At 44.1% G+C, this 12,375-nt stretch overlaps 1 protein-coding gene across 2 annotated transcripts in view; it reads left to right on the top strand.

Moving 5' to 3' along the window:
* helq (helicase, POLQ like) overlaps positions 1 to 12,375 on the top strand; it is a 15,798-nt gene extending 3,423 nt beyond the window's left edge. For both annotated transcript variants that reach the window (XM_086299918.1, XM_086299917.1), the window contains exons 5-19: positions 1,380 to 1,580; positions 1,655 to 1,727; positions 1,819 to 1,916; positions 2,344 to 2,442; positions 2,604 to 2,749; positions 2,833 to 3,072; positions 3,230 to 3,371; positions 5,081 to 5,185; positions 5,651 to 5,852; positions 6,355 to 6,512; positions 6,601 to 6,699; positions 9,655 to 9,828; positions 9,937 to 10,050; positions 11,362 to 11,496; positions 11,697 to 12,375. In XM_086299918.1, the coding sequence (XP_086156044.1) occupies positions 1,380 to 1,580; positions 1,655 to 1,727; positions 1,819 to 1,916; positions 2,344 to 2,442; positions 2,604 to 2,749; positions 2,833 to 3,072; positions 3,230 to 3,371; positions 5,081 to 5,185; positions 5,651 to 5,852; positions 6,355 to 6,512; positions 6,601 to 6,699; positions 9,655 to 9,828; positions 9,937 to 10,050; positions 11,362 to 11,496; positions 11,697 to 11,780 (2,070 nt within the window). In that variant the 3' untranslated portion in view covers positions 11,781 to 12,375. The remainder of the gene's footprint in view (positions 1 to 1,379; positions 1,581 to 1,654; positions 1,728 to 1,818; positions 1,917 to 2,343; positions 2,443 to 2,603; positions 2,750 to 2,832; positions 3,073 to 3,229; positions 3,372 to 5,080; positions 5,186 to 5,650; positions 5,853 to 6,354; positions 6,513 to 6,600; positions 6,700 to 9,654; positions 9,829 to 9,936; positions 10,051 to 11,361; positions 11,497 to 11,696) is intronic.

Genomic DNA, 12,375 nt, shown 5'->3' with positions numbered 1-12,375 from the left:
ACACGCTGCACTGCCGTGCTGCGCCGTCTTTTTCGCTGACATTTGTGTTTGCACGTGCGCAGTGTGAGAAACTGCGGTGACACCCTCACGACCAAGCGATTGATGATCGGGAGCTGGTCGTGAGGTCTCAATCGCTTCTCGTTACCCCACGTATACTACACGATGAAGGCCAAAATCCGGCCGATCGCCAAAACGGTCGCACGACTCAAAAATCGGCTCAAAATGGGCCAAAAATCGCACAGTGTCTGCCCAGCATAAAACACCGGCGTCGGCATATAAGGACGCTGTCATAGCCTGTCAGCGACGTTGATTAGCTGCGTATATACGAATGTGAATCGCGTGATTGGCTGAACTATGGAATAAGGTGGCATCGTTCTAATCCCATACGGGAGCAGCCAGTCACTTACTGCCAAACAGAATTGTTAGCGTATTTACTTTAATTTCAATTCAGGTTAGATTTTTTTTTGTACGCAACGCAGATTTTTTTCTGCGCAGAGACGTGCCAGCAGTGCGCAATTGCGCACGCGCGCAGCTTAGAGGGAACATTGCTTACGAGGACATTATACTACTACTGTTCTATCGAAATTTTAAACAAATATCCTCATGTGGCTCTCATTTTTCTTAGAAACAAAAATCAGTAAAAAAAAAAATCTGGTAATTCTTTGTTTTGACATTCATCAGGTCCCAATATGCCCAAATATTAAAGATAAATTAAAAATGCATGCCATGGAAGAGTTCGAGTCTTAGGAGGTTAAAGCAGTTGTCATGGTGATTCTATGCCACTTTAGAAACATGAAAAGGTAGAAACGGGCCTGACTGCTTATCAGTTTGTTACCTGTTGAAGTTCAGCAATGGTTGTCTTCAACACAAATGACGATTCATTTTATCACGGTGCTGGTCTGGGGTCAGCATTCACTCAGCTTTAAAATCGCTCTGGGCTCTTGGCTAGCTTAGTGTTAGCATGCTGGCTGTGCAGGTTCTTGTGAAGAGCTGAAGCTGTGTTAACAGTGATGCCGTTTTTCTGTCCTGGAGCAGTCTCCACTTTACCATCACACTCTCATCCTTTTGTGCAATAAAAATAAAAGTCATGTCCATGTCCACACTGAAGACTGCACCACTATTTTCCTCTGGCACACAAACTGAAATCAGCTGATCGTAGTGAGAGTGCAAGAACTGATAAGCAGGATCCATAGGCAGGCAGATTAACGATTCCAAGGAATTGCACTACTACTCTCGATTTCCATCTCTAATCATATCATTATCATATTTATGTTCATAAGAAATAAAAGAGGATCAAAACTAGAGCCTTGTGGGACACCTTTCAGAGACATTAACAGCCTTCGTTTTGAACTCTTAGGAAGTACTTTTCACTTTTCCAGGTGCGTGGTTTAGCAAGCTTTGGTCTGGAGCTGGACTTCATGGTGGAGGAGTACGCTGGCAGCAAGGGCAGGTTTCCTCCCGTGAAGAGAAGAAACAAGACGTCCCTTTACATCGCAACCATAGAGAAGGCTCACAGCCTCGTCAACTCTCTGATAGAGAGCAGCAGGCTGGATAACCTTGGACTGGTGGTGGTTGATGAGGTACCTCCCACTTTGGATGAAAGGTGTTTTATACGGCTGGAGGACATTTAACTGAGATTTTGTTTCTTCTGCAGCTTCACATGCTGGGTGACGGCAGCAGAGGGGCCATTATAGAAATGACTCTGGCCAAAGTTCAATATGTGAGCAGTAAGTGTCTTCTTATAGTCTCCATAACTCAATCCAGCCTTAAGTTAAAAACAAACTTCTTGCTTTTGGGTTCTTTTTCTTTTTTTTCCAGAAACAACTCAGATAATAGGAATGAGCGCCACTCTGGGGAATATCAAAGACCTGCAGATGTTTCTGAGGGCTGAAAATTACACGAACAACTTCAGGCCTGTAAGTGATTGAATCAAAGCTGCACCCGAACCTTATAAAACCCTCGAGTGAACACTGACCCTAACTTCCTGCTTCCACAAGGACTTGCTCAAGCATAACACACAGATTAGTCCACCGCTGAAAACAGTTCCTGACACTGAGCAGCTGTTTGAGGGGCTCACTGAGCGTTGTTAAAGTTGCTCATTAACTAAAATCAGGTCTGTGTGTCATGCAAATGCAACTCTCAGAATTAGTCACGACTTATCAGCTGCACATATGAAAATGGATGTGGATGAGCTGGTGATAGTCAGAGGAGAACTTGTGTTTCAAGATCGTTGCATGGAACTGCTGGTTTCTATCAGCGGGGCTTCTTCCTGTCTTTTAAACTCATTTTGAGAGTTTGGGTAAATTGGCGCTCTGTGATTTATTTTATTTTGATTTTTTCCAGGTTCAGCTGAAGGAATTCGTCAAACTGCACGACACCATCTACGAGGTGGACCCAAAAGAAGAGAACTGCTTCAGGTTCTCACGTCTTCTCAACTTTAAAGTAAGTAAAAAACATAATTAACTCTAACAATACAGTGGAGGATCACACCAACACGCCGTGGCCACATTAATATGTACAGGAGACATTTTTCCTGCAGTAAATTAAAGTTTAATGTCCTCCTCTTTCGTTTTCGTGGTGCTTGGTCTTTCTCTTTCCTGCAGTACTCGAGCACGATGCAGAAGATCGACCCGGATCACATCATCGCTCTGGTGACCGAGGTCATCCCAGCGCACTCGTGTCTGCTCTTCTGTCCCACCAAGAAGAACTGCGAGAATGTGGCGGCGATGATCTGCAAATATCTGAAAGAGTGAGCAGCAGCCACTGGGTGACTCCTCCCACTCTGCCGCCCATGCCAATCACTGACTCAGAAACCTTTCTCGACTCTTTCAGGGACTTCTTGCGGCACCGCGAGGAGGAGAAGGGCGTCCTCCTCAGGGAGCTGCGGGACAGCGGGAATGGCTCGTTGTGCCCGGTGTTAAAGGTCACTGTGCCGTATGGCGTGGCGTACCACCACAGCGGGCTGACATCCGAGGAGAGGAAACTGGTGGAGGAGGCCTACTCCAGCGGGGTCCTCTGCCTCCTCACCTGCACCTCCACCCTAGCTGCAGGGATCAACCTACCTGCTCGCAGGTGAGCCGCTCATTAAACAGCTTTTTCCCTTTCCTGTCACAGCAGTCAGGAGCTCACCTGCGTGTTCATGTGTACATATCAAAGGTTATGCACATTTGCTGCTGCTGAAATGATCTGACCTCTGTTTGACCCCGGTTTGACCTCTGTTTGCACACAGAGTGATCCTGCGCTCGCCGTACATAGCCACGGACTTCCTGAAGAGGAGCCAGTACAAGCAGATGGTCGGACGAGCCGGCCGAGCGGGGATCGATTCGGTGGGCGAGAGCATCCTGATCCTGCAGGAGAAGGACAGGAACATGGTAACTAGAGCCATGAGGGACTCAAACTGATGTCTGATTAAAAACAGTGAGCCTAAAAACTGAAGCTTTCCAACAATATTATGTCAAAATACTTTTCTTAATCCTCAGATATCTGAAATACAGACCTGCAGGCATAAAATCTGTTTTAGGTTATTAAAAAAACAAAGAAACGTTAAATTAAAAGAGTTAAAAGGTTTAAAAGCTTTATTAAATCTTTGTGTGTGTTTATTTGAGGTCAGCAGCTGCACAGAAACCTCTGTAATGTGCAGGGTTGGACTGGGATAAGCCCGGGTATTTTGACTAGTGACCAGCCCACCATGGTATTATAGGAAAAGCCATAAAGCCTTTATAATAAACTTAAACCTACACCATCCTCCCTATTCTGGTATTCTAAACAGTACTTAGCAAAAATATAAAACAACCTAATTTATAATTACATATACCTAACTAATAGGGTTGCCAAAGGAAAAAAGTAGGGAACCACTCCCCCACCCTCTGCCTCAAGATGCTTAACTGACAAAACCGATTTTAATTTAATGCACGTATCAAACAAATGCACATAAATCTATTATTTTTCTCCAGTAATTAAATAGATTCAACATCTTTCTTCAAGAGAATTGCAGACTGCACAGATGGTACCTTCCCAAAGGAAAGAATACTATAACTTACTAGGGTGTATACTAGGCTTAATATTTACTAAATACAATAATGGATTTCTATACATTTTACATCAGATGTAAAATTTGGTTGTAAGATTCAGATAATTATTCATGAAAAGCTAGACATTTTAAATGAGAATAAGAAAGAAAAGTATTTCTTTGTGCCCCCCTCTCCCTGTTAATGCCCTACCTGCCCCCCTGGCAAAACTTTGCTAGATGCGCCCCTGCACAGTTACCAGCTGTCAGCTACATAAAAAAAAGAATCCTGATGTTATTTGTCTCTCAGAAACAGTTCATAACTTCCCTTCAACTCATTCATGTCACCTAAAAGGTAAACCTGTTTCTCCATCACCTGTTCAGCTCTGATGATTCAGTAAGGACATCTCCTGGTTTTATCTTCATGTTTCCCTCTCACCAGATATACAAACCGATATCATGACCAGCAGCTTTACAGCTGTGGCTCCAGCAAACATCAGCTGATACTAGAAATTAATATTAAATAAATTCTAACAACAGCTGATCAAGCTTAAACGTGCTGCTGTTGTTTAGTGCTACAGCCACAGGTTTCTGTTTTTGGCGCAGAGAGAAAAGCTGATCATTGATCAGTTTCATGATTGAATTAGCAACTTTCTAGCTGAAGTACGGCACAAATTGCGTTCCTTTTCACCTCAACTTTAAAGTTCGACCTCCTCGGCTGTAATTGGTCCAGCCCAGAGTCGATCACGACCAACTGGCTAATCCACCACCATTCATTTATACCGTTAAAAAATTAAAAGAAATAAAACCCCATTGGCCCATAAATACGAAAAATCACAAGCAGCCCACCGGGCAAATACCTGGTATGCCCGATGGCCAGTCCAGCCCTGGTAATGTGTTAAAAACAATAAAATTAAGGTCGATATAATAACATAACAATAACTCTTTATGACTTCTCCACCATCTCCGACTCCTGCTAAAACAATCTGATCAGTTTCCTGTGAGTTATGACAAAATAAAAGCATTCAGTTAAACTAACAGATGTCAGATAATTCTGCTTTTGTGTGATTTCAGGCTAAAACACTGGTGTGCGCGCCGATGGAGAGCTGTTACAGCAACCTGATGCACGATGATGGAAAAGGCCTCCTGAGCCTCGTCCTGTCCCTCATTGGATTAAACGTAAATCCTTCTAATTCACTCCAAATCCGAGCAGATTAGCCAGCAGGCGCTAATCTCTTTTATCTCTGCATCATTATTTAATATCAAATGGTACCTCTGTGGGGTCTGACTTTCTTTTCGCTTTTATTTTGAAAAACTAAACTGAATTAGTGGTTTATAAAGAAGCAGCTGATTTTTTCTGTATCAGTGAATCTGTCTGTAATTCTGGTTCATTCTAGCTAATTCTAGGTAATTCTAGGTTTTTATTTTGTTTGGTTTGTGTCACTGATGGCAACATTGTCTAACGAACACAAGCTTCGAAATATTCAGTTCACAGAATATAATGGATCCAAATATTTCCATATATCCTTGTTTTTGTTGCTGAACTGGCCAATCAGGATGCCTGATCAATATGTTTTTAAAAATAATCAGATCACAGCCTGATTCAACTGGTGCTATTGTCCTTATGTCTCGTGGTTTCTGCAGATCACATCATCCGTGGAGCAGCTGCAGGACTTCCTGCAGGGAACGCTGCTGTTTGTGCAGTGGCAGCAGCTGTGTGTGGGGAGGAGCCTGCTGGAGGCAGTGCAGCAGTGCGTGGATGTCCTGAAGGAGAAAGAGCTCATCACAGTAGACTCGCACAGTCAGAGTCTGCGGGTCACCAAGCTGGGAAAGGCTACGTACAAAGGTACCCTCGGCATACCTGTAGGACTCCTTACTTCCTCTCACATGACTTAGAACGTCATGTTTAATCATGATTCTGAAAATCAACAATGAACACAGAGTTGCAGAGTTTTGCTCCTGTTGGCTCTGCATGATGTTATAGCGAGGGAAATCCCTAATATGGTCATCTCAGACACACAAGACTCACCCACTTATGTTCATGAGGAGCAGCCAATAAGAAGACAGTTGATTTAAAGGAGGAGGAGTTAAAACAGATTCAAACATGGAGGGTCATTTTAGCCTGGGCCGGCCACCAAAGATCCTGAACAGGGTAAACTCGTGTCCCAGTCTGGTCCCACCGTGGTCCCAGTCTGGTCCCACTGTTGTCAGATGTTTCGATTCATTGGGCTTAAATAAAGTTTCAAAGATCCTTTTGTAAGGTCAGAAAACTGCGATGGTGTAGTTTTGTGTGTCTGTAGCTGTTATGATTCGTGACGATGAATTAAAGCATTCATGGTGTTCTTCAGCCTCGGTGGATCTGACCTATGCTGAGGTCCTCTACAAAGACCTCTCCAAAGGCCTGGAGTCTCTGCTGCTCAACAGCTACCTGCACCTGGTCTACCTGGTGACCCCGTACGACCTGATTGATCAGTGCAAACCTGACTGGATGATCTTCTTCAGGCAGGTAAGCAGAGCCTGCCTCAGAGCCTCTTGGCCTCCTCCTCCTCACATCTCTCACAAGCTGCTCTCTGCTTCGTCTTCCTCATCTGCAGTTCACACTGTTGTCTGTGGCTGAGCAGAAGATGTCAGCTGCTGTTGGCGTGCCTGAGAGTTTCGTGGCAAGAAAAGCTGCAGGACAGACAGTAAAGAAGGTAAGAAAGTTCAGACCACAGATTTAATGCTTGAGATGTTCAGGTTTTATTTCATTGTTTTTGAGACGTGACCTGTGAAATGTACTCGAACCTGACTGTAAAGAGAGAATCACGAACACGCATCCATGAAATCAAAGATGAAGACCAGAAGCTGCGCAGGTGAACGCAGAGTGATGGAGGAAGCATCTGGATATGTGATGTGTGGCCGCGGTTTTGAAGGTCTGTTAGAAGCTCAGATTAAAACACGCTGAACGCTTCCAGACAGATTAAAGCTTCAGTACAGGATAAAAACATCCAGCTTCACTGTGAAATCTCACAGAGTGCTGCTGTTTCTCCTAATCCAGTTAAAAAAAACGAAACAAAAAAAAATTGGATGACTTTACCAAATCTGGATCAGCAATACTTTACCTGGGCGGCAGGCACCAAATTCACCAACATAAAAGAGCCTTAACTATTTTAATTTTACTAAGAGCTATTTCATCAGCACTAATTCATTATTTTATCCACAACCTTTAAAATTCTTTCGTACAAATGCTGCATGAAATAAACAACTGGGGTGGCTGTAGCTCAGGTGGCATAGCAGGTCAGCCACTAATCAGAAGGTTGGTAGTCCGATCCCAAGCTGCCTCCTGGCTGCATGCCAAATATCCTTGGGCAAGATACTAACCCCGTGTTTGCCTACTGGTGGTGGTCAGAGGGCCCGGTGGCGCCAGTGTCCGGCAGCCTCGCCTCTGTGCGCCCCAGGGCAGCTGTGGCTACAATGTAGCTTGCCGTCACCAGTGTGTGAATGTGTGTGTGAATGGGTGGATGACTGGTTGTGTAAAGCGCTTTGGAGTCTTTAGGGACTAAGTAAAGCGCTATACAAATGCAGGCCATTTACCATAAACAACTGCACGACCACAAAAGCCAAAAGTAAGAGCTGCTGCTGTTAGCAAGCAAAGCAGGTTGGAAACAGGAAGCAACTTTGTGCACTGTCGTCATGCTTTTACTCCCCTGAAGTAAAAGCATGTAAAAATGTAAAACATGACCAGCAGAGGGCAGCAAACATCAAGAGCATTGATTAAACTGTTCTCTACTGTGACGGTATTCTTCATTCATAACACACAGCTCAGTTTAATGTAGATCTCATAGCTTTAAATTTAATGAATAAAAACGCAAATCCTGAATATTTATACATGTATATCACATGTATGAAATACAGTGCTCCATAAATAATCATCACTGTATGAAAATATATTATTATGTTAATATAGTATTTAATACACAGTGTAATGCAGTTTGTAGCACCGTCTATCAGTTCTAGTTTTCTTGTTTGATTAACTCTGGAGTTTTTATTTCATGTTTCCAGCCTGAATCCAGCCCTCTGCTGGAATCACAGTAATCCTGATCCTGTTCCAATAAGCAACAAAAACTGGAGTTTTTGATCTGAATTTGTTTTTTGTTTTTAAAAAAAAAGCTGTATTGGCTCCTCTGATTTAATCTGATCATGTAATCCTGTTTTCCCTTTGAACTGCTGGATTTCAGGGTCTGATCTGATCTGACGGGCTTAATCCTGCCAGATTAGTTTTTTATAACTGCCGAGCTCTGGTGTGATGTGTAGGGGTGGGTTTAAAAAAATCGATTTTCCAATTCAAATCGATTTTAACTTGACTAAAGACGTAACCACAAAGCACTGACAAGCCGTCGGTGCTGAAAGCAGACATCTCACAGATTCTGAAGCTGGAGGTTTTGTCACTCTGACCAAAATTCACTGAACCAGCAGCAAAAGAAGATCCAAAGTACACTTCACATTGTCATGAATTCTCTCTTATTTTTGCTGTTTTGCTTCCACCACGATAAAATCACACACTCCCCTCCCCCCTGTATTTCAAGAGCAGTTTACCATCAAAAATCTGTTTTCTGCATTATTTATTACATTATTATTGCTTATTACGCACCAGTCTACTGTCGTTTACAGCGCTGTCAGCCTCTGTTTGTTTGTTTGTTTTTTCCAAAAATGATAACATCCAACAAGAAAGCCTAATTTCTGCTGTTCAATACCAAAGAAATGTAAAATTTTACAAATGGTGCCAAATTGCAAAACACTTCTATGTCTCTAATTAAACCTCTATGACTTTGCTCTACATCACTTAGTAGTGTCAGGTAATGTTCATATGTTGATTCGTGGTTTTCTTCCGTTTTTGTTCTACTGCAGAATATTTTTAAGGCGGTTATCTGCTATAAAAAGACAGGCCGGGAAAATCTCCATGTTTTTCTGTGTTTTATCCTCAGTTACTTTGACACAAAGGCATCTCACAAGTGTCAGTACTGACAAATGATCAGAATTATAATATTTCTGACTGTCTGAGTCCAAATTGAATCGAATCGATTATAGAAATCGGTGATGATACCCAACCCTTGTGATGTGACGGACTCAGGCCGTTCCCTTACTCCAGCTCCACCCTCCAGAGGTGGATGTTTGCACCTTCACAGTAGGAAATGTTAATGTTGTTTGCATGGCACAAATCGAAAGGTTAAAGGTCGTGACCTTTTTCCACAAGCTCCTTTAAATGGTGAGGAAGTAAAAATGAGACGTGAAGCACGAGCAGGCAACTGTGAATAATAATGACACAGTAAAGACACGTCGGAGGGGGAAGTAGAAACAGAGTCACTTCCTGTTGAGGGTCACAGACGCGCCTTTCTCAAAGGAGGCGAGTGGCGACCTGACATCATCGTTTCTGCTGCAGGTTGTTGTGACGTCAGTTTAATCGTTTCACTGAAACTTACTAACATCGAAAATCATGACTGGAGTTCAGCCTGCTCCATGAACGCTGGATATGACAAGCGTGATCTTTGAATTTGACCTGACAAGTGGTGCAGGTGATGAAGGCAGATTATGATGACGTCATAATCTTCTTGCTCTCTGAACTTTGTGATCGAGCCCCCCCGCTCAGCAGCGTGCTCTGTTTGTTTCAGGGCGTGAACTTGGCGGCGGTGAGGAGGATGTACCTCGCTCTTGTTCTCTTCTCGCTGCTGAAGGAAACGGACGTCTGGAGCGTCTCCGAGCGTTTCCAGCTGAGCCGTGGCTTCGTGCAGACGCTGCTCGGCTCCGCCTCTGCCTTCTGCTCCTGTGTGCTGCACTTTGCTGAGGTACCACTGGAGTTTACCCGGAGGTCATACCAAAATGGGCAGGCTGAAGGTGAGCCAGCAGGTGTGTCTCAGGTGAGATGGTGATGCTCTGATGTTTCTGTGTCTCAGGAGCTCGAGGAGTTCTGGCCGTTCAGAGCGCTGCTCGCCGAGCTGACACGGCGCCTCAGTTACTGCGTGAAGGCGGAGCTTATCCCTCTGATGGAGGTGGCCGGAGTCCTGGAGGTGAGACACCTTCTTCACCTGCTTTCTTCTTCTTCTTTTTCTTTTTCTCCTCCTGCATCCTTTTCTTACTGTGTGCTCGTGTGACATCATTGAAACACGTTAAGAGTGATGAGTTTCCGCACCGTCACAGTTCGGGGTGATGACATCATCAGCCTGTTGTCAGCTTGGAGGGTTTACAAAAAAAACATGTTCTGTTATTTTGTCAACGCATCAGCGCTCGCATCCTCTGCTGTCACTCGATTCTACTTCCTGCACAAGTGCACATTAGAGCTCCAGTACACTCCCATCTCTATGTAATAAACACGTGAGTTTGTGGACCACAGGAAGTGGACCATTTCAGCAGTTACTGATCACATGAACACCATCTTCATCCACCTCAGCTCAGGTTTTATTTTGTAAAAGGGTTATTACAGCTTTAAGTTCCTTCCTGTCAGCTTTCATTGATCCTGTTAGCATCCATTCTTTCTTCTTCTTCTCTTTATTGATGTTTCTGAAAGCAGCCCTGGAGGTGTACCTGATGAAGGTAGTGAAGGTCAGGGAGAATGTTCAGGTTCTGTGTCTTCGCTCCGTCATGTTAACGTGTGAAATGTCCCATCATGGCTGTAAAGTTTTACTTTATCTCACTGTGACGTGAAAGCTCAGAAGGATTTAGGCCACAGCTTTCTTCTCTGAAGATCGCTGATGCATCCGGTTCCCTCACACTTCACTTTATTAAACTCCTCTTAGATCACTTTTTATATTTTGGTTTAAAAACGCTGCAGAGGGGAGCCAGATGTTTCTCATGTCGGCTTATTCCACTCAGCCTGATTAATCAGATTCACTCTGGAGACATTCAAACTAAAAGGTCACGTTTCAGGATTATTTGAACTTTATTTTGTAGACATATTTAAACTCGCTACAGGAAGTGCATCCTGTGCTGAATGTGGCGTGTTAATGATTCTGAGAGAATGTAAGTGCTGCTGACACCTCCGTGAGCAGGAGGTGGTTCGGGTGCGGTTGTTATTCGGCTCACGGCCCGTCCCACCTCTCCTCTGCCAGATGTTTCACTTTTGTCCCAGTCACCGCTGACTCATCGGTGAACGTGCTGAGCTGCTGATGTTCGTGTCAGCAGGTTAAAGAGAAATGGGCGGCGCTCGCAACCCTGAGGTGTCCCATGCTCGACGTTTCTGTATCAAGGGAACAGTTTTATTCAACGTGAAAAGTTTTTTTTGCTTCAGGTGATTTTAAGTGAGAACCATCTGAGCCTCCATAGCTTCTCCATGTCCTCTGCCTCAGCTGAAGCTCTGACATCACCTCTTTTTTTCCCTGCAGTCGAGAGCAAAGCAGCTGTACGCTGCCGGCTACAAGACACTGACTCACATGGCGAACGCCGACCCAGCCGCTCTCTGCACAGCCATCCAGAACCTGTACAGGAAACAGGCCAATCAGATCGTGGCCTCAGCCAAGGTGAGACTGTCCTCAGAGATCGCGCCCACACGAGCTGATCACCGTACCTGAAATCAGCACGAGTACTGATGGTGTTAAATGACTGATGTGATGCTCTGTGGAGCTGACAACACTCACAGTCGGTCTCCGTGTTTGATGACATTACAGTGTGAAGAAACACTGAAACAGGAAGTTTAACTGTGACAGTTTCTTTGTTTCAGATGCTCGTGAATGAGAAAGCCGCAGCTCTGCAGGAGGAAGTGGATGAACTGCTGGCGCCGCCCTCTGACCTGCCACAGCTCTGACATCTTCTCAGGAGTTCTACCCTCTTTGAACACTTCTGATCTCACTGTGACATCATTTCTTATTAAAGTAACTGGGATGTCCTCGCCGTGTCTGTGCCAAAAGCTTCACTTCCTGTTCTCCTCACCTTCTTTCAGCCATTCATTGCGCTCTTATTTTGTCGTCTGTACTTCTTGTTATCACACTGAGAACGCGAAGGTCGTTTTTTCACGCGAGGAAACGTTAAAGGTCATTTTCTGCTCGTTAAAGGTTTCAGCTTCACCTGAGCAGTGTGAGTGTGTCAGGTGAGCTCAAGTGAGTCTGTTTCAACCTCAGGTGCCATCAGCAGGAAGCTGTCAGCTGTTTTTGCCATGACATCATCATGTCTTCACCTCCGGAGCACACAGAATGTCAGTTGATGGAGGCGACCTGCACCTGATGGTTCACTGCTTTGAGAAAATGACTCATTACTGCGACTTTTCTCATTTTAGTAAATTTTAAACATTAAATATTTAAACTTTATTTTCTGTCTGTGTTTTTTGGGCATTTATTTATTCTGGAAACTGAAAATAATTTGTCTGCTACATCAGACAGCTGACCTACCAAAATAAAAGCATG

This window comes from Aulonocara sp. 'chitande type north' Nkhata Bay, linkage group LG7 (genome assembly GCF_057382095.1).
Source record: "Aulonocara sp. 'chitande type north' Nkhata Bay isolate Kocher_YH1m ecotype deep benthic linkage group LG7, A_spYH_male_GT1.1, whole genome shotgun sequence".
Classification (NCBI taxonomy): domain Eukaryota; kingdom Metazoa; phylum Chordata; class Actinopteri; order Cichliformes; family Cichlidae; genus Aulonocara; species Aulonocara sp. 'chitande type north' Nkhata Bay.
The sequence above is the reverse complement of the archived record's forward strand: the minus strand, read 5'-3'. Positions and strand labels throughout refer to the sequence as shown.